The sequence below is a fragment of the Periplaneta americana genome, chromosome 4, assembly GCF_040183065.1.
Source record: "Periplaneta americana isolate PAMFEO1 chromosome 4, P.americana_PAMFEO1_priV1, whole genome shotgun sequence".
In the NCBI taxonomy this organism is placed as follows: Eukaryota; Metazoa; Arthropoda; class Insecta; order Blattodea; family Blattidae; genus Periplaneta; species Periplaneta americana.
This window is the reverse complement of record NC_091120.1, coordinates 56,638,120-56,660,204: the sequence shown is the minus strand read 5'-3', so window position 1 is coordinate 56,660,204 and position 22,085 is coordinate 56,638,120. Positions and strand designations below refer to the sequence as shown.

The 22,085-nt window shown below is 34.5% G+C and overlaps 1 protein-coding gene across 3 annotated transcripts in view; it reads left to right on the top strand.

Annotated features, from left to right (window-relative positions):
* Positions 1-22,085, top strand: part of LOC138697819 (extracellular matrix organizing protein FRAS1-like) — an 89,844-nt gene that overhangs the window by 54,035 nt on the left and 13,724 nt on the right. For all 3 annotated transcript variants that reach the window (XM_069823350.1, XM_069823351.1, XM_069823352.1), the window contains 4 exons: positions 6,311-7,494; positions 14,289-14,477; positions 18,506-18,736; positions 21,021-21,272. In XM_069823350.1, the coding sequence (XP_069679451.1) occupies positions 6,311-7,494; positions 14,289-14,477; positions 18,506-18,736; positions 21,021-21,272 (1,856 nt within the window). The remainder of the gene's footprint in view (positions 1-6,310; positions 7,495-14,288; positions 14,478-18,505; positions 18,737-21,020; positions 21,273-22,085) is intronic.

Below are 22,085 nucleotides of genomic sequence, written 5' to 3'. Positions count from 1 at the left end.
AATGTCTGGGGACGTGTGGCGTAAACCCTGTCTTTTAAGTAACCCCATAGAAAGAAGTCCGGCGTTGTCAAATCCGGAGATCTCGGTGGCCACAGCTACTCAAAGGGCATACCAGAGAGAATTTGGTGTTCGCAATCCTCCCAAAAGAAACACAATACTGGGACTGGTAAACAAATTGGAAACAACTGGATCTCTGGTGAGAGAAAAGGGCAAGCATCGTTCATCTAGGCTTCCTACGGTTGTTGTTGATGTAAGAGCAGTCATTAAGACGTTTGTCGCAGGAGACAGAGTACACCTACTCAATGTGTCAGAGAGCCTAAAACCACATAGGGTTACGGTTGTTCATCAGCTACAGGAACCAGATAAGGATAAAAGATTGAATTATTGTCGTTGGTTTCAGACGTTCATTGTGCAAAATCCTGCCATATTGTCTATCACATGGTTCACAGATGAAGCATGGTTCCATTTAGCCGGTTATGTGACGACCGAATAATTTCCAGGAACCTGTGCCCACCGAGATCTCCGGATTTGACAACACCGGACTTCTTTCTATGGGGGTTACTTAAAAGACAGGGTTTACGCCACACGTCCGCAGACATTGGACGATCTGAAGCATATCATCACACAGGAGATTCAAGCTAACAACAGAGTCCTCCAACGAGTGGCCAGTAACATGGAACGACGTGTTGAGTTGTGCCTTATGCAGGATGGAGGACATTTTCAACATTTGCTATAGAGGTAAATAATCTCCCAAAATTCATCTACATTTTAGGTATAATAAGTTGTCGGTAGCACAATTCGTTTTGAAACAATTAATGAAAGAAATGTGTCAGTTCTATATAAATCACTCTGTAATTTAAATAAATAACAAATCTTCTGTCCGAAATTTATTATTAGTTAAGTCAATATTTTTTGGATGCTTCAGATAATCAATTTTAACACTTATGTAGATATGATGTTTTTAGATTCCTTGACGTACAAAATTAAATATATTTCACGCAATAGTTTTATTTAATAAATAATAAACATATTAGTTACTGGTACGTATTTATAATTTTATTCAAATCCACTATGTATGTCTTTCAGTGTCGTTATAGGATCAAATATACGATGATATAAATTAATTCAAGCCAGCTATAACGGCTGGAGGGATCATCGTGCTAACCACACGATACTTCCATTCTGGTTGGATGATCGTCCACTCGGCATGTGAATGTGAGGACAGCAGTCGGCTGGTCGGTCATGGTTCTTCATGAGCTGTCATACCTCAGATTATTATTATAAATTAATTCATATATCATTAACCAACAAACACTCATTTTTCCTGTGTTCATTAAGTTGAAATACTAAAGGACTATGAATAAAAATTATCTACCAGTACTTTTCATTAGTTGGCTTTCTTATCATGAATTTTTTAAAAGAGGATCATTAATGAATTTTTAATTTATTTATTTCTCCTTCTTCTAGCACCATAAACATGCATATTAAAATTCATGTACCAGTCAGTATATACAAGACAAACATAAATATTTTATCTTATTATGAACGTGACTAAGATTATTAACTTATTTCAATTTGTTTAATCAGTGTTTTTTTAATATTATGCTGTTGCAAAAACCTTACCTTTAAGATGAACTTTTAACTGCCCTGCCCAATGCTGTGCTACTGGTTTCCATTGTCTGGCCCGCAAGGTTATCGCAAAGGAATCTTTTGGAAAGCCATTTATCATTACCATTGATGGTTTTTACATTAGGAATAAAATTAAATTCCTTGCCTTATTTAAAAACATTCTACACGAAGTGTTATTTATTTTTCTCAGTGTTCTAACAAGATTACTGGTACCGGTATGCACTTCGGGACAACTAAGAACTTTCTCTAAAAATTTTCTTTGCACTATTCGGGCAGAGCTAGCAAGGAATATTAACACTCGCTATTGTACCGGTACAGTAAACCGAAAAATATCCATTTGATTACACGATCACCACAAAAGAAGATCTATCTTATAATGATTGACAGATCCAGCAAGAAATTTAACTCTCTTCCATATGGACTGGTTGAGTCCAATTGTGTTGTTTTTCCTCTGGTATCTAAATTTTATCTCAGATCTTGATTTTAGCCAGTGTACACAGCCTAAGACACACAGAGTCATAATACAGCTATGGCCGCTATGGGAAATAGGAGATGGGTTTGATAACAGATTAATAAACAAAATTTTGTTGTAATCTTGATCTCCGAATTTTTGCCTTTTGGGAAGCATAGTATTAAAGAGAAATTGTATCGGTACAGATCAAATCCCTGTACTCTGTAAAAGCTGCAGGAAAACATATGTAGAAGAATTCATTCTGTAACAAGACAGCAATTGAATCGATTTTTTTTAGAAATCCCTTAAGTCACGAAATACAAAGTTTTGGGGAAACACAAAAAACTGTTTAAAAGAAATGCATGAGTTAAGAATTGGAATATTTGAAATGGGAAATGTTGAAAAAAACATAACGAATATTTCTATATGCAGAAGAATATTTTTTAAATGGAATATGACTCAATATTCATGTTTGAAAATGTTTGAGGTTCCTCAAAATCTGGTGAAGATTTAACAAAACAATCTCTTTATTTCATGAAGTAATTGAAAATTTGGTTAAAAAATAATACCAATTTGATTCTCAAAACGAGTATTTAGAAGATGACTTCATAATTCTTTGGTCAGCGGGAAAAGGCACATAAGTCAAAAAATCGATTTTTCTGTTGTACCTAATCACATACGTCATGTATTTTTTCTAATTTTTTAAATAATAAAATTTCTCGTATGTTAAATTGAAAAGGGTCATACTTTGACCAACATACATGAATTTGAGAAACATACAATATATATCACAGTTGTATGAACACTTTTGAAAATAAAATAAATTATTAAAATTAATAAAATTCAGACATGTTTCGGAGACTGCCTCTCCATCCTCAGTGACTCTGCCACGACGGCTGGTTCAGGTGATCGACCGCAGTCTCCTTTAAGCCACGCTACATCACAGTCGATCACCTGAACCAGCCGTCGTGGTAGAGTCACTGAGGATGAAGAGGCAGTCTCCGAAACATGTCTGAAGTTTATTAATTTTAATAATTTATTTTATTTTCGAAAGTGTTCATACAACTGTGATATATATATATATTGTATGTTTCTCATCTAACCCATGAACACTGTTTAATTGACCTTACATGTGTAATTTGAATACATGAATTTCATTATTATACTTATATTCAGTTAAGAGTAAATTAAAAAAAGCCTCTCCTGAAAAATTAATTAATTTGACTTATGTGCCTTTTCCCGCTGACCAAAGAATTTTTGCTTCATGTGAACAAATTTTATTCTAACCTGTAGTAAATGTCTCTAAGGACATAAATAATAAAGTTCTGCATGAAATAATCTAATACAATAATATATTACACAAAAAACAAAAACATTATTTTAACAAATCCAAAATTCAGACACAAAATAATTAATTTACTAAACACAATAGCTTATGCTATAGTTTTGTTCATTCTGTGTCAGCCTTGTCACTGACTTACGGGCCTTCTCCACGAAACCTAATTTTTCAACGGCACATGTCACAACAGAAATACGGTATCATTTGACTGGTGATATTTTTCTACAAAATGGTATAGAATAGAAATTAGCAGTAAACTTAATTCTGTTAAAATTTGACTTACGGGATTTCTAAAAAAAATGATTCAGTGGTATTGTGTAATAAGAAATATACTTTGTAGATGTCAGAAATGTGTAGAAGTTACGAGAGAGTCATTATTTTTTACTTCATCTCACAAGCAAACATTCTCATGGGAGCAGATAAAAAAGTTATTTTTTTTATTCCACCTTGTTAATAATATCAAAACTAATGCTTATACAAATTTTGTCCACTCGAGGGCAATTACGAGACCGTCCAGAAAGCGATTTTCCCTAGGGCCGTTTACAGAAAGAAAGCACAATTTCATGGAAAGATTTATTGAAACAGATACAACAATTGTTGCTCTAATTTTCAACATATTAATAATAATCTGTGGCGCCACAGCCCTTGAAGGGTCCAGACCGAGCAGCTGGCTGCTGGGCTCACGTTCACATGCTGAAGTAAAGGTGCACGATCATCCAACCAGAATGGAGGTATTGTATGGTTAGCACAACGATTCCCCCAGCCATTATAGCTGGCCTTCGCAACCGAATTTTGCTACCTATCGTAGCTATCCAAGTGCGTCACGACGCTGGGTGGGCACTAGTCCCATACACTGGCCGAAATTTCATGAGAAAATTTCTTCCTCCATGAGAACTCGAACCAGTGTGCATTCTATAATGTGAGTCATAGGCAGGATGCCTAAGACTATGATGCCATGATGCGGGACTTTTTCAACACATTCCCCACTGGAATTGAGACATTTGTTATATCATGGGATCAGTTTTTGCATCCCTGTGTCGTAGAAGTCTGCCGTCTGAGATTGGAACCAGTGTGTGACAGCTGTCTGCACCTCTCTGTTGATCCCACAGTATGACATATGTCTCAATTTCAGTGGGGAATATGTTGAAAAAATAGCGCAACAATTGCTGTATCTGTTTCAATAAAATCTTTCCATGAAATTGTGTTTTCTTTCTGTAAATGGCCCCAGGAAAAATTACTTTCTGAATGGCCTCGTAATTGCGATCGAGTGGCCAAAATTTGTATAAGCACTTGTTTTGACATTATTAACATGGTGAAAGAAAAAAAATTAACTTTTTATCTGTCCCCATGAGAATGTTTACTTGTCAGCTGTGAACAGTTAAAACAATCACTTAGCATTAAGGTTGTACAAATTGGACACAAATATGTATACACAAATACATATATTGGTATTGGTATTATTTATTAATAGTTCAAAAGTACATAAACTTAATCTTAAAACTGATACATTCACAAATAGTGATAATACACAATATTTACACAATTTAATAACAAATTTTGTATCATCCTAACTATTCAACTTATGTTGGTTTAACTTACTGGTTTTAGTGCAAGTTTTCACCCTATCGCATTTATTTTAAACATTCAAAACTTGTTTACATGCTAAGTTTGAAATTCTCTTTTTTTTTTAAATAACCAAGTGTATATAAATCGTCCCTGCTGCTATATTCATCTAATTATCTTTTACAACAGTCATATTTATATTTAAATTACAGTTCCTCGTTTACACAGTACTTAACTATTTCATGTAATAAATATCGCATAGAGGTTAGCAGATGCCGACAATATGAGAACAAACAGAATAGCTGAATCAGTACATTCTATGTCTATATGTAGGGCAGTGTCTAACCTCGTGCTTACACTTGTCAGCAAAATCCTCGACGTAGCCTCAATACAGCTGTAAGCTTACTTGTTTAAACACATTATTTGTCAATCTAATTACATGATAACATTAATTCCACTTTAATCATTTCAATCGCATGCACTCATTTACATTCATTGCTATTATGTTTCTAATAAATTTATAACTTAGTACCATCCTGTCAAATTTAAAGAAAAATATTTACCAATTTATAACGTCTTAATCTTTTTATCACTTCTTATCAGCTATAATAATTTACGCCGTTATTACTTAATAAATTCATAAAAGCATTATTTTCAATTTTATTTATTAAAACTTCGACGCTAATAAATCTTATTTTTGAAATATGTCTACCATTCTTACTTAGTTAATTATTAATTTTTCTAATAGCAGGAAAGTTTATTCGTTGTTGCTGCCTATCTCTTAGCGAGTAAATTCGTTCAGTAACTATATCCTTATTCGAATTAGATTGTTCATATCTATTTCTATTAAAGTTCCTATGTGTTATTTTACCTCTGAGCAAATGTTCGTCGCCTGCATCAACCTCATCGTTTGATCCAGCAACGCTTCTCCTTACAGTAGACGTTTCACTTCCTCTCAAGCACCACGAACTTCCACCAGACTCTGTCACCAGAACTTCACTTGCGCTGACCTCATTAGTTGCTCCAAAGCCGCTCCTTCTTGCTATACATCCACTTGAGCCCCTCGGACTACCCTCCCTAGTGATTCCCTCAGCCTGTGGTACAGCTCCCCTAACAGCATCCTCTCTGACTCCTGTAACTTCTTCCAAACTAGATTTTCCTTCTCCACTCTTGACAAACACATATATTTAAGCCTACATAAGCACACAAAAGAGCCTAAGATTTAGGGGTGTGTATTGTATTTTAATTAAATGAGTTTAAAATTAGAGTAAGATTTATGTTCTAGTTTAGTGGGAACAAAATTCATCAGTTTATCATGTTGCAGGTAGTGAGGTCCGGTGATGTCTCTCAAGAAGCCCGAGTGAGAGTGTCAACATGTGATCATAGTGCATCAGCAGGGGTTGACTATGAACCACTGTCCCAAATGTTAGTATTCAGTCCAGGAACTAAAACTCTGCCCATTAGAGTCAGAGTGATCCACAGGCCAACAAGAACTCAGACACAGACTTTCTCTCTAGTTCTGTCCCCGAAAGAACTCACAGGTGTTGAACTCGGAGAACTGTCGTCCATAACAATAAAAGTGAACCGTGGAATTAGTGGAGAAGCAATGAAAGTATTACCATCACAGCCAATAATTGTGTCTTTGCTAGAGTATGATAACGTGAAGTCTGTATCCCAAGTTTCAGACCCAAGTCCGGGATATCCTTTAGTGTGTATTAGTTCCTGCAATGCCAGACATCCCCACTTCAGTACAACAGGCAGTCTGTGTAAATCCGGAGGAATTGAAGAATCCAACATTGCCTATTCGTGGGAAGTTGCTGTGCCATCTCTAAACAGAAGATCATATTCAGCATTTAGGCCAATCAGAGACTCTACCATTTACGGGAATGTTTATTCAAAAGTATTAGATCCATTATTTTATTCAAGAAAATTCAGATTAAAATGCGTGACAACGCCATTCGTAAAGAGTGACCATGAGAGAAAAATAATGGGAATACCTCTCAAAAGTAAACATGTTACTATCGGAAGTGAACGTGAAGCAATTTGTTCTGGTAATGATAGGCAAAGCAATGGTGATTATTTGCAAGAACATTCATTTGTTGCAATATTGAGATACATTGACTCCTCGTCCGCGCAAGACGTGAATCATAAAAACACAATCCACGTTCATTTAGAAATACCTCATTCTGATGGAATGGTCCCTCTAGTATCCACGCTGCCTTTGAGAAATCCTCGAATTTTGCTCCTTGATAGGAGACATACAGCGCAACATCTTTGCTCAAACCTCCATAACAATAGTGCATTTTTAATTAATGAGGAGGTCTTGAAACCTCCTCCTAATGAAAAAGGGTTTTCGCGACCTTATCAGCTTTCAAGTAATATGAGAGGAAATGATACAGTGAAGTTATACAAACATCTAAACCTCAACACTTGTTTATGGACTTTTGATGCCTGGTTTCATATGAGTCAACTTGTAGACAACTGTGGAGGAAAAGTAACATCTGAGTTTCAGGTCAGTATTATTTTTATTTGGCTTAATTGATGTGGGTTGAAATGTCAGAAAATATATGGAATTTTTCTCTTTCCCACTATATAAATGACTGTTTATAAGTGGTAGAACATTTTTAATATTAAGGTGGTAAAATTGTGACTCTAGCACTACCCTCATTAAACATGAATAAAGGCCGTATCTTTTCCAAGTTTCAGATTTTAGATGCTGGTGTTTAATAACAAAAAAAGCAATATGCATATGTAAGAGCAGGAAGTTCAGTTTTGTGTGTGCACATGCTTCTGTGTATGTGTGTGTTCCATTACTAAGTGTAGCACTAGATGTTTTGGTTTACATATTGTACACAGATGATTTTAACAATTATTGTCATAGGTTTTTTCTACAAGTCTAATGTGAGAATTGTTAGAAATAATACAAATACGCGTAATACTGAATATTTACAAAATTCTAATTATATTAATAAAATCTTCAATCATATTATCTAATATTTATGCAGCTAGTTAATATAATATTTAACTTACATATTTTTTACTGGTTATGGAATGGAATGGAATTTAAGTGAGGGGGACATGGATGACCCAGCACTGCGACCTGTTGAGATCTATTGTGCTAACCCTCAATATGGAATAAGTTGCGTGCCATAGATCCCCTACGCGCATCCGAGCCCCTACAGCCCAGGCTGCGCAGAAGTTTAGAGTAGGGACAAATTGAAGCTTGCGTCCGCCGCCATGCTTTGGGAGAAGCACCGGCTAGCAGACGGCTGCACTATACAATGCTGAATGTTTAATATATGTTTGGTGTCTCTTATAAATCAATTTGAATGGATAAATGAAAAAAAAAAAAAAAATCTTATTAACATTTAAAGCGACCACGTTAAAGACATAATCAAGCTCAGTTACCGTTAGTTTGATATGAAACGAAAGAAAACTGTAATAATTTTAAACCGTAACTAAATATGTTATATAGTTATTTGACAACATATAGAGCGAACAGAAATACAAATGCATATTGTAGTAATAGTTCAGATGAAAAGAAAATTATTAGTATTAACTATTATTAACAAAACACTGCCTGTGAAAGACGTTACATTAGGCCTACATTGTAAACACGTTTGCTTTGATGTGGACGAGAAATGAACAATTATTATTTATTCGCTTCCATATCACATAATATAGGCCTGCACCTGTAAAATAGAAATCCGTACCGGTACCTAATGTTTTAGTTAGAAATATAAGTAGGCCTACCGTGCAATAGCTTACTATCACGGCTGTAGTATGAAATAAACGTCACATGCATGAATTAGTCATATAATAGAACTCAAGCCTCGTGTACAGAACATCTTACCTATTGATGCATTATTATTATTATTATTATTATTATTATTATTATTATTATTATTATTATTATTATTATTATTACTACTACTATTATTATTATTTTATTATTATTATTATTATTATTATTATTATTATCATTATTATTATTATTATTATTATTATTATTATTATTATTATTATTATTATTATTGACTCCGTTAAATATTGTCTTACAACATTTTTATGTAAAGTCGTGTTGTACTGGTAACCTTAAGCTGTGTGCTAACATCTGCTCTTTATGTAGTACTTTCTTTTATTTGGTTATTTAATGACGCTGTATCAACTACTAGACTATTTAGCATCGATGGTATCGATGATAGCGAGATGATATTTGGCGAGACAAGGCCAAGGATCCGCCATAGATTACCTGACATTCACCTTACGGTTGGGGATATAAGAAAAAACCCAACCAGGAAATCAGCGGGAATCAAACCCCCGACCGAGCGCGACTCCGGACAGACAGTCCTTAGCCCACTGAGCTACGTCAGTAGATCTTTATGTACTTTTATGGTCAGTTTAACAAGTTTAAAATATGATTCTCGGGAGGAATCTGGGATCCATTTTCTAAAATATGTTCCTATAAGTGTAGAAAGATTGTACAAGTGTTCTACTTCTAGAGCACATTGTTCTCACACGATGTAAGAGTAGGTGGTAATATGCCATTGAACTGTCAACATCTGTATAATCGTTCTTTCACTTAAGCGGCATATTTCTATAATCTCAGATGCAGTAGCGGCTGGTGGTCAAAATAATGAGTGTGCTACAATCTCTTTATCTGCCTACTATGTACACTTATATGTATTTATCTTAATTTGAGACTCGCCTAGTGACGAAATATGAAGTCCATACGGCATTCCTTCCTACTGCAGAACTTGTCAATTACCCTGGTGTTAAGCCCTTCCATCTTGGACTTCATACTCTTTTCTATTGACAGTATTGCAAGAGCAGTGAGACGATCCTGGGACATAGTGATCTTTAAAAACCGTTTTTATGCGTTTCAAGCAAGAAAAACATCTTTCTGGCTCAGCAATGGCCATTGGTGTTGTAACCAAAATATTTAACAACTTCGTTACTTCACGGAATGGATCCTGTAAATTGTAGGAGACTATGTATTGTAACAATTAGACATATATATTTTGGAAGTCGGGTTTTCCGTATTGAACTCCAAGTTGTGTCTTTAACACTCTTTTGTTCAGTAGGCCTATATGGCATAGTATAGCTGTTGACAGCAACTTCAAGTTCGCGTTCACGAAAATTATACGAAAAATTCTCAAAAATTTTGCTGTTTAACAATTTTGTTGCGTCTAGGTGGCTTAAAGACTGAAAACGGTGAGTAGTTTTCTGAATTATACAGTCACATACTTCCTTGGCTTCAGTTTTCTAGGATTCCATTTTCCGTCGCTTGCTAGCTGATTCAGGAGGAACCTCATAGGCCTACAGGTAGATGGCAGCAGCAGTCCGATATTTGAATTACCAAATACATTGTAAATAGTTCCGAGTTCTTCCACAAACAAGCATTCTCCAAGCTGTGTTGTGCTGAAGCTGACTACAGCACTTTCCCGCGTAAAAATAGCCAATCAGAGCAGTGATTTCAGCTTCGCACATGCGCATAAATGACTATATTTTCATATGAAGTCAGAGTAGCACAACGAACCCCCCCTGAGGCACCAAAGAGCGAAGAGCCAAGACTAAACACTCGATAATGCGTCATGAATATAACCATGGGAAATTGTTAAATGATATATCAGATACTATGGTATTACAAATACATTATTTGAGCAAAAATTATCACTGTGCTGTAGCACTGTAGCACATAGGGACGGGCCGCCCCTGCTCAGATGATGATATGACAAGACAAGATATTCTTTCGTTAAAAAAATAAAAGAGATTTTGTTTACTGCTGGTATGCTATGTACCATAAATTGAGTATTTAGATTTATTACACCATATTTTTCTTAATGATTTAACAACTAAGCCAGCAATGAATACAACCACATTTTGACTATATTGTGTCATTGAGAATGATGTAAGAATGAGGGAATTGCAATCAATGTCTGCAGTAGAAGAGTCATATCGCCTCTGATTCTCAAAACACTGAGGATTATTATTACAGTGCATTAGGTGTTTGGAAAATACCATTGGGTATATAGACATTTTTAGCGGACATCCCTCTCTTTGTAATATAATTTAAATAAATTATTTACGTATTTTCTAATGTATATGAAAAAACATAAGTAAAAATATTCCATGTATTCGGTCATAGGAAATAGAAATAAACTGAAAAGTCTATTTTTGAGCAATATAAGGCGTTTATATTTAAAACAATGCTTAATTACAATATTTAGATTTACTTCTGTTATTTTATATTATACGTTAGAAAATACGTAAATAAGTTGAGTTATATTACAGTGAAGGAGGAAATCCACTAAGAAAACGCCTATATGCTCAATGGTATTCTCTAAACTCCGAATGCTTTATAGAAACAATCATTCGTGCTCCCAAAACATGGCGTCGTGCAAACCTGCGCGAGAGGTTTCAAATTTGTACACGACACCAGCGCCAATTGTGTGTCTAGATATATAACTACAACGTCTTTGCGCGCACCAAACCAACCACATGACTCCCTAACGACTGGTTCCTACAGCCAACAGAAATCCATATATCATTCCTGGTTCGGTAACTTCCCCCAAGGCCCCCCTGTCGGCCCGAGGTGAAACTCCTCCCCTGAGTAGGTCTGCCTCGGGTGCCATTGCAGAAGCCATCCAATGTCGTTTAGCTATATTCCATGGAGGCTGGTTGAGAGAGCCAGAAGTTCTGGGAGGCCCCCTGTAGAGGGATCTGGAAAACCAGAAACAGGATGATGAGGGAGGGAAGGAAGTGGCGAAGATGAGTAGGGTTCCAATCGCCTGATAAAATTACCTGATATTCATCCATAGGAGTGAGGGAAAACCGCGAAAAAACCTCACCCAGGCAACTCGTCCTGACCAGGAATCGAACCGCTACCCCCTCAGCCACAACGATGGACTTTTTACTGATTAAGTTTAAACTAACCTAGCCTTAATATTCCTTTGAAAATATTACGTACATTCCAATGATTTAGGCATCTTTTTTTTCTTATTTCTAAGTTTGATTACTTTCAAATTTAATTGATTTTATGAATTTGCAATACTCTTTAGTACCATATATGTGGTTATGAGTTCACTTTTATATACTGCCTCCTTTTTGTCTTATGCTGCAGCTTAATATGTTCCTTTCAGTGTTATATATACAATACTACAAATGAAGAGAATATGGTCGACTGTTTGGTGCCCTTCCTTACACATGAATGTTGAATCCCCTGTTATGTGGAATCTTTGATAGTATAGGCCTTTAATCTTCCATGTCCTGTCAGCATATTTGTTAAACTCGCAGAAAGAGGCAGTTCCAGCTTTAATCTTTGGGAAACGTTGGGGAAGTATTTCTTAGTTTCTGCTCTTTTATCTGTATTTTGCCTGAGTTTTTGCCATTTTACCTCGCTTTCCTTTCTTAACGTGTTCATTATTCTACTTTTTGGAATCTTGCTATACCAAACTTATGGTTGCCAGATTTTTAAAATACCAGTATCATTTTCCTGCAGTTAATACACAAGCGATTTAATAATAATGTATTAATACAGCGTAGCTTATGTATGTATAGGATAATTAAATAATTACTTTTTCAACATTTTAATCAATACTTATCATAACATTTGTTATAATGTACAGTACTATGTCATTTAATGCGACAATTTAATATAAGAATACATTTCTGTTAAACAACATTTAGATTAACACATAAATATCAAAACATAAACTTAAAGTGATAGGAGAGTATTCTCTTATATTTGCATACCCCTCATGTCTGAATTGCTTGCTGGAGCAAACCTAATGACCATTGTCGAAACTCTCTTCCACATACTCCTTTACCACCATCGTGGCTTCTACTGTACTTTTATATGGAGTGAAACCATACTCACTGTCATTGAATAGCTCTAGAAAACAAACTTGGTCTTTGGACTAATAATCCATACATATTAATATTTTAGAAACTTATAAGCTCCAAAAGGGAACAACCTTTCAACATCATCTGTTTATTACAAATCAAGAGGTATCTATTGTCAAAGAGGATGTTTAAAGATATATCATTTTGAACCCAGAATAAACAGGAATATCTACAAATGCATGATGTGAAAAATTAATATCAATTATACCCATAGTAATATTAGAAATTAAAGCATAGAAAAAGACAATGTTTTCTTTCTTTTCTTAAGTGAAAATCAGTACAGTATCTGGATTCGTTGCTTTACCTGTGCAGTGCTTTTCGAATCATCTTTGTAGTAGTATGCAAGATGCTTATTATTACTACCTGTACCAATGATCGGCGAGGAAGTTTTCTGCTTTTGTGTCAAAATTGTTTGTTTTTTTACATCCCTACGTGCGAGTGTCTGCAGTAAAGTCTGCTATTAATGTGTTGTTTGATTTTTATAGTTGGTCCAAATTCAAAATTGTTTAATGGCTGTAATACCAAGGAAGATGTTTACACTATTTTTTCTGTGACATGATCAATTATTTCTTTTATTATTATATAGTTGGTTTTATTTTATTATTATTATTATTATTATTATTATTATTATTATTATTATTATTATTATTATTATTTAGTTGTCTTTACTGTTATTTGTTGCAGCTAGAATTCTATTTGCTACTCTCGAACAGAGCATGTAATGTACATCCCTTCATATTTTAATATTCATTATTAGGCCTACTTGAGTTATAATTACCTTATCTTTGATTATTACATTTATTTTCCTATCATGAGAAGCCTTTTCACCTCGAGATGTTTTGTAAGAATTATCTGAGTTCCATTGTAAAATTTTTAGATTAATCATAAGAAGGATTAATTCTCTTTCCTTTGTTATTTTTGGAGTAGTAACTTACGCCTTTTGAATGGTAATTTAGTATTATCCGGTACATATGGGAGTAATATCCGAACTTGACCAGTTTTACATCCCGAAGTGCATAAACTTATTACCTATTGAGGAAAGTCTCTGAGTGAACCTGCAAATGATATTTAAAACAGAGTAACTCTCTTTATTTAACACGTGTCTAGTTAACAAGGTAATATAAAATTTAACACATGAAAGACATATAATACGTTTTCCGAAGTGATACAGTGTTAAAAGTTGTGTAATCAAGATGTAAAATTTGTTAATTAGTTCCTATTCTTTTTCATATAGTGAAAATAAATATTAGGACTTAAGTGAACGGAATTACTTACAACGAACACAGGGAAGAACTTAATATATCTTTTTAATAAAATATAGCAGCTTTTCCTGTTATTTATGTTTATTTTTCTCTGATTACCGGTACAGTACCTTTATTCATAGTATTTTTCCTCCCACAGGTAGAAGCCAATAGTGAAAGTTATGTAACAGTGCAAGTTCCACTATATGTTACATATGTTACGGCCAGTGCACCTCGCGATTGGATGGCTGTGGAACACAGATCAGAACTAGAGGTATCTTTCTACTACACGTCAATGCTGTGGCAGGGAGGTCTCAATACTCAACCCCAGTATGAAGCTGCTGTACAGGTGAAAAATAGTTCTGAAGTAAATTACTATTTTTTCGCCACATAAAGGTGTTCAGAACTTGTGAATGCCTTATAAATTGGATACAGATATTATTTTCCTCCTCAGAAAATTATATATTAGTTATAGGCTATATTTAAGTTGACATAAATTTGTATAAGATAATACCGATTTTAATACCTTTTACATTATTATTATTATTATTATTATTATTATTATTATTATTATTATTATTATTATTATTTTTTTTTTATTATTTTTATTATTATTATTCATTTTGTCATATATGTTTAGTACCTGTATACAGTTTATTCTGTATTTTATCCCTGATCACATCAGGGATTTTACATATGTACCGGTACATTAGAGCCTCAATTTTCCATCACCCTATTATCAGATTGTCTTTCACTCTATTTTTTTATTGCTGCAGGAAAAAAATATGAAGTACTGTACATTTTGTTAACATGCGCTTTTTCTAGAAAGGATTATTACAAGCTTTTACCATTACACAATATGTAGTAGAAATGTCTTTGCTGTCGACAACAGAACAGAAATGTTTATTTGTAGAAATGCCTTTGCTGTCGACAACAGAACAGAAATGTTTATTTGTGGGAGGAGATATTTTTCCAAACTTGTAAAATAGTCACTATCTGCTTTCAAAGAAATGGGTAGCTTAATATCAAAGACAGACATCTGACCTCAATCGAAATTTAGATATCGGTAGCTGTGGTTTTTTATACAATTTTCATTCTCTTTCCAGTTATAGTGAAACCATATGCGAACTCTAACACTATATTTATAAAATAAATTGTGTTAAATATTACAAAGAACACTGTGAATTAAAAAATTGCCTCTGGATCAAAACTTTGGAGACGACAGATGTCCGTCTTTGATATTAAGCTACTCAAATGTTCCCAGGAACTTCACAATTGCAAACCCTTGCACAATTCAGTCCATGTCCTATTGTTCGAGTTCTAGGAAAAATGTCTTCCATGGGTGTCGAAAGAAAACATGTTGTGTTAAGTATAAAAAAAGTGCAAATTATTGACCGGTTTGGGAAAGAAAAAACTGTGGCTCGTGTCGCATTAGAATATGAGATTTGCAGTACAATAATTGTACACAATTTAATAACAGACGTAGATAAGTTGTATAATGTTTGTAAATCCACTATATAAGACCTCTACTATACCCTATTCCTGTCTTTTCGTAGACAGCAGAGGCAGTTCCTCGGGGGAGGGAAGGGAGGAACGTCCTCCTCACATTTTTCTTCTTTCGAAAGTAAATACCAAATAAAATATGTGGCTTGAAATTCAAGGAAGATTCGATAATTTTTAAGTTCACAGTTATAAGAAAACCTCGGTTGATCGAGTTTTAAACGATGCGCGCTCATGTGCTGCTAGAAACTGTAAGAAAGGTGCGAGATTGTTTGTGTGGAGGAAAGCCAAGCCATTCCTCTTTACTGCAGTTAGCATACATAGACAACAGCGCACTAGTGGCCAGAGAAAGAAGCAGAGTTTTAAAGCGAATAAATGAACAGAGAGGGAGGAGATCCTCCTCTGAATCAGTCATGGGCGGGAAATAGAAACCGACTGGTCGTGCAGCAATCTCGCTACCGCTGCCATCTAACGATCTTGCATTCAACCAGACTATAACACATCTAGGAGGAGGCACAATAAAATAGTTTTAACGCAATGCTATGAAAGGCACTGTATAAACTTTTTTTCTAAAATTATAAATCAAAAATATTATTCATTGCACTTTATCAGGGGCGTATTTTGCGGGCTACCGGTGCTACCGGCGGTAGCCCAAGGAAATTACAAAAGAAAAAGTTTATAATATAACATAATGTAATAATTTTGTATTATTAGTTTTACCATAGTAATTAAAATTAAAGTAATTGTTAGATATATTTTGTGTAATAATAGGGTCAGCGGTAGCCCAAACCCTTTAACCAGTATACGCCACTGCACTTTATATAGGCTACTATTCATGGTTTGAAACTTTCAAGGATATTTGAAAGTTAAAGTCGTGTTTATATAAAACAAAGAGGAAATAGTTCTACGTTGGTATCGCAGATCTTTTTGGCCCCTGAAATTCACTTCTATTCATTGTTTACTAGACAGGCCAACAGCCAAGTTGTCAGTTTTGTACAAATATATTTGAAATTGAAAGTAGGTACTCCAAACTACATTATTTTTAACATAAAAAATTGGCCACCGGCAACTTTGAACAATAATGGTAGTATGACTTTACGAGAACTGATATTCTTCAAAAGAACGTGATACTGAACTTGTAAAATGTACATGTGGCAACACAGACCACGTGGGTGGGTGCAGTGTTCTCGCTTTCCTCAGATTATTTCCCATTCCCATTTCCGCGGTTCCGATTACGTGTTAGTAGCTATAGTCTCTTCCAACACGTGTGATGCTGTAGTGTGCTCGAAAAATGCTGCGAGGTGAATTTCCTTGTAATTGTTAATTTGTGCAATTATTCAACAATGAATGGAAGTGAAAACATATTTTATGGAAAATTTAGGAAACTCAGTTTACAAGAACAGATTATTGCTATACAGAAGGGAAGGCTAACCCCAACACTACCTGGTCTTACATGTGTGCATGTTGGCTAATTTGTAGCATGTTTCATTCAAGAAGGTGTCATTTCGTCCTGTTACCTTCTTTCCTCCTCTTAAGAAATACGCAGGAGCCGCCACTGGTAGACAGCCATTACAGGGCTCTTAAGGCCCTTAAAAATCCGTTGTTGATAACAGGACTTTAAATAATGAACTTTTAATCCACTATCTAACATATTAAAAATAAGATCACAAGGAAAACTGTGAAACTGTAAGTATTATGTTCATAATTAATGAACATCTTTTTTGTATGGATTATCCGATTTTTTTGATTAACCGTTCAGTCCACCCCTTCATTACCACGGAAAATTGAGGTTCTACTGTAGTACAGAAACGATAACTAATCCTTGAAATTAATTCTCTGTGACTTTCATTTACTGTAGGCCTACCAAACTTTCGCGTGTTATGTTCATTTCATTTCTTACAGTGTTGAGTGTTTAACAAATCATGTTGGCAATCTCTGTGCCTACTTTGACAATCTTTATGTTTGTAGTAATAATGCTATGCATTATGGTCACAATTGAGTAATATTATTTCACAATTTTTTTTTTCTTGTATATGGCATTAGACTGTGATTGTTAGGATTTAGTACCAAAACTTATTACAAAGAAATCCATTTCATACATACAAATTAAAACAAATATAGAGCCTTAGTGTAGATTTAATTCTCAACGATCTGTACACCATTTATGTTTTACAAAATTAATTACTGCTCACATTACTTGCTGTGATGAAAATAATTTTTTTCAGGTCTTCCTACATTTTTTAAAGCATTGTCGAGTCATTACAAACATTAAATTATATTTACAAGACACTGTAAGTTTCGTATAGTAAGAAATTATAAACAAAAATATACAATTTTGTGGGATTTCACATAAGCCCATTTTAAACATTTCTTTTTTAGGAAATGTCAGAAAAATCTTATCTGGTGATATCCAGTTTACAAGAAAATTAGCATCGGTGTTTCGATGAAAAGCATTATAAATACTTAATGTAATATATTTCTTTTTTTTATTTGCAAAAAGGTATCAATTTTAACACATACTGTTACGTTGTAGCAACAGGCAGGGCCGTATTTTATGCATGGGCCACATGGACCTGAGTCCAGGACGGAATAGTTGTAGCAACAGCAAAATTTTGAGAAAATAAAAAAAATCGAGCTGAAAATAAATTTTCGATATTTCTCTACTTCGCAGTTGCCTGCTTTAGATAATAGGTTGTTGTTACTGTACATGCCACTTTTTTTGCTTTTTCAGTTTGACTGCTAAATGTCTTAAGATTTACATAAATAAATTGGTGAGGATGCAACATTTTTTCGGGTTCATGGGCATTGCAGTAGGTACTTAAGTACGGGACTGGCAGCATTTCTTTGATTTTAAACTTCAAAATTGTTATTTTTTAGATCGTGAGAGTTTCTGCTGATGAAGATGGAAGGCTGGTTGTTGATTTTGGGACAGTGGCTCAATTTCGAGGATGTTTTGTAATTTCGCATCACTCCTTGCCAGGAGTAATGTCTGAAGTAGTGCCTCCTTCTGATGTAAACACCAACTTTACTCTACATCTCGTTTGGTCTCAGACTACTTGGGATGGTCCCGAACAAACTTGGAGAGCTATTAGCATATACAGTTTACAAGTAAGTATTTTCTGTTGATCTATAATTGAAATGCAACCACTATTACAATATGAGAAAATTATAAGGATTCCTAAATTTGAACACTGGGTTGGATTTAAAGATGTACACTTGCTATCTTTTAAAACTCAAACGCAGAAAGTTATAAAATTAAAATAATAACTAAAAATATTAAATCAAAACCAGATACTAATAACTAATATCAATCCAACAGAAAACATTAAGTTTATTTAATTAATGCTAAAGCCCAGATGAAAATACATATGAGCAAGAGACTTATTTGTTATGATGTAGCAAATTTATAGCATTATTCAGTAGTAGTAGCAGAGCAGCAGCAGTCTAATGATTAAATATTTTCCATTCGCTTTCTTGTTTCATAGCAGAGGTTGCAAAGTATTTGGATGGTGATATTTTAGATAGGAAACTCTACAATTGATAAAGACCATCTTTTCTATGTTCCCCACAATGTTAAGGCGTTCACTGGAAATGGAAATGAATAACTGTATTTTATATATTATTTTAATGTACCGAAGTACATATGATATTTTCATGCAGATATTCTGCGTCATCATACGATGAAAGAGTAATGGAACGGAGAAAAATTCTCTCCGGTGCCGGGATTTGAACCCGGGTTTTCAGCTCTACGTGCTGATGCTTTGTCCACTAAGCCACACCGGATACAACTCCGACGCCGGTCAGAATCGTCTCAGATTAAGCTCCACCTCTTGGATTCCCTCTAGTGGCCGCCCTCTGCACTACGTCATAGATGTCTATGAACGCAGGACCGAAGTCCACACATGTGCTGAGGTGCACTCGATATGAGTGACTAGTTGTTTTGTAAATACCATAATTTGATGATCTTTTTTATTTATACTATTTTGATGAAGATTGGTCATTCATATGATGCGATGCTATTGCTGCTGATGAATTATTAGAATCAATACATGTTGAAATATGTTAATTTTAGAAAGGAGTTGTATTAGTGCCATCTATATTACCTGAATTTGTCCATCAAAATGGATGGAAGTTTTTTTGCTGACACATACCGGTACAAATTAAAAAATGTAGAATATATTCCTGCTCTCTGTTCAATCTGGACGCATCTGTGTACATAAGAAGCCTTAAGGATATAAACTGTAAATTGTTTCAAGTGAATTTAAATACTATTATAGTCACAATCATGCCATGGTATGAAAGAAAAATTTCACAACCTCAAGCGGGAATCGAACCTGCGACTTCCTGTTCTCCGGTCAGGCGCTCTACCACTGAGCTATGTTGCTTTGTTGTTCCTATTATTAACTAATGTTGAATTGTTAACAATAAAGCCATTAACATTCTTGCTCTCCAATATTTCTCACATACAGTGGATATAGAGGAAAGGACTGGACATCGCTGAAGACGATTCTGGTCCATTTCTTCCTGAAGACTACACAATGGACAAAGTGATGAAGAAAAAATTGCAATTTTGTTCAAGTGTTTTGACAAACAGTCATGTCTTTTGAGTAATCGAAAAGATGCAACTGCACTTTTTCTTGGATACTCAGGAATCATATTTTGTTGTACACTGAGATACTCCTTTATTGGTGTACACAACTGTCTTCATATGGATAAATGACGAACAGTCAAGAATCCTCCATTAGTAAAAAAAAAGTTGGAGACACTCCCATCTTTTATTAGTTGAAATTTTGTGGAAATGGTATAATATTATATCTTGATGATGATGTTGATATTTTGAGTCGATTAATCTTTCAACTGTTGAAAATAATAAAGTTGACATGGAGTTTTGTAAGAGTTTACTTCCTTTCTTAGCAAGACAGTCAGCATCTTCTTTATCAGATAACCCATAGTGTGCTGGTTCCCATTGAAAAAGTATTCGTTTATTACATTTCATCAGATAGTGTATAATTTTCCAACAAACTACTGTCTGACTTCATTGCTTTAATGTCATCTGCAAATAAAACAACATTTATGTGGTATATTGAGTTTGATAAATCTTTTATCTATAATAAAAATAACAACATGCCAACAGTATTTTGAAGAGGAGGAATTTATTTTCTATGTATATTATATTTTAAAATTTCCATGTTTAAGTTTAATGAATTTTGACATGAATAACATTTACTCAAATACTATCATTATCCTGAATACCAAATATTTTATAAAGGTTAAAGGCTTATAGCTGTAAGATATTCTATTCTGCAGAGCGATTGAGTAAAATAAAGTTATTTTGATTAGATTTAAATCCATTTAATATTTTTTTTTATTTTGTAACACTTGTGTGTTTCAGGACTATAGTGGAGAATATACAATAAAATTGATTCCCTGTACAGTGCTTGGCTCCCAGCAATACCAGAGAACGCAGAGCAGACAGATCTCAGATGATTGCACACCTCACACGCCAGCAGAGTTGAAACTTCCCATTGTGTTCAAACAGAGTTCTCGTCCTACTCCACTTGTCTACAATCTTAACACTTATTTTACACTTAGCAATGATAGAGCAGTCTTTGTTTCTAGACCTTCAGAATCAGATTACAATGTGGTAAGACAAATGATTTCTTGTAGTTGTAATTTGTGATAAATCCCTCCCTTACCAACACATGTTCCTAATACTCATTTTTCATTTTTACTTTTTAACACTTACACACAGCGGTAATATAACTGCGATGGTAAATCAGCATCTATCTTCTTTATTGTTGGGCATTGTAGCAAATGTTCTCTATCCATGATGGAGTCCTGATTTCTACAGAGGGTGCACTGTGTTATTATTCGGTTGAGAAGTTTTTGTCATTTAGTCTGCTGTCAAAAGATCTAAAAGTTAGAATTTATAAAACAGTTATATTACCGGTTATTCTGTATAGTTGTGAAACTTAGACTCTCACTTTGAGAGAAGAACAGAGATTAAAGATGTATTAAAGGTGTTTGAGAATAAGATTCTTAAGAAAATATTGGTGACTAAGAGGGATGAAGTTACAGGAGAATGGAGAAAGTTACACAACACAGAAATGCACGCATTGTATTCTCACCTGACATAATTAGGAACATTAAATCCAGACGTTTGAGATGGGCAGGGTATGTAGCACATATGGGCGAATCCAGAGTGTTAGTTGGGAGGCCGGAGGGAAAAAGACCTTTGGGGAGGCCCAGACGTAAATGAGAGGATAATATTAAAATGGATTTGAGAGAGGGATATGATAGGGATTGGATTAATCTTGCACAGGATAGGGACCAATGGTGGGCTTATGTGAGAGTGGCAATGAACTTCCGAGTTCCTTAAAAGCCATAAGTAAGTAAGTAAGTGGTCATTGCATGTTTCTTTATCCATTTCTTTGTGAGTTACTCTGTGTGAAGTCGA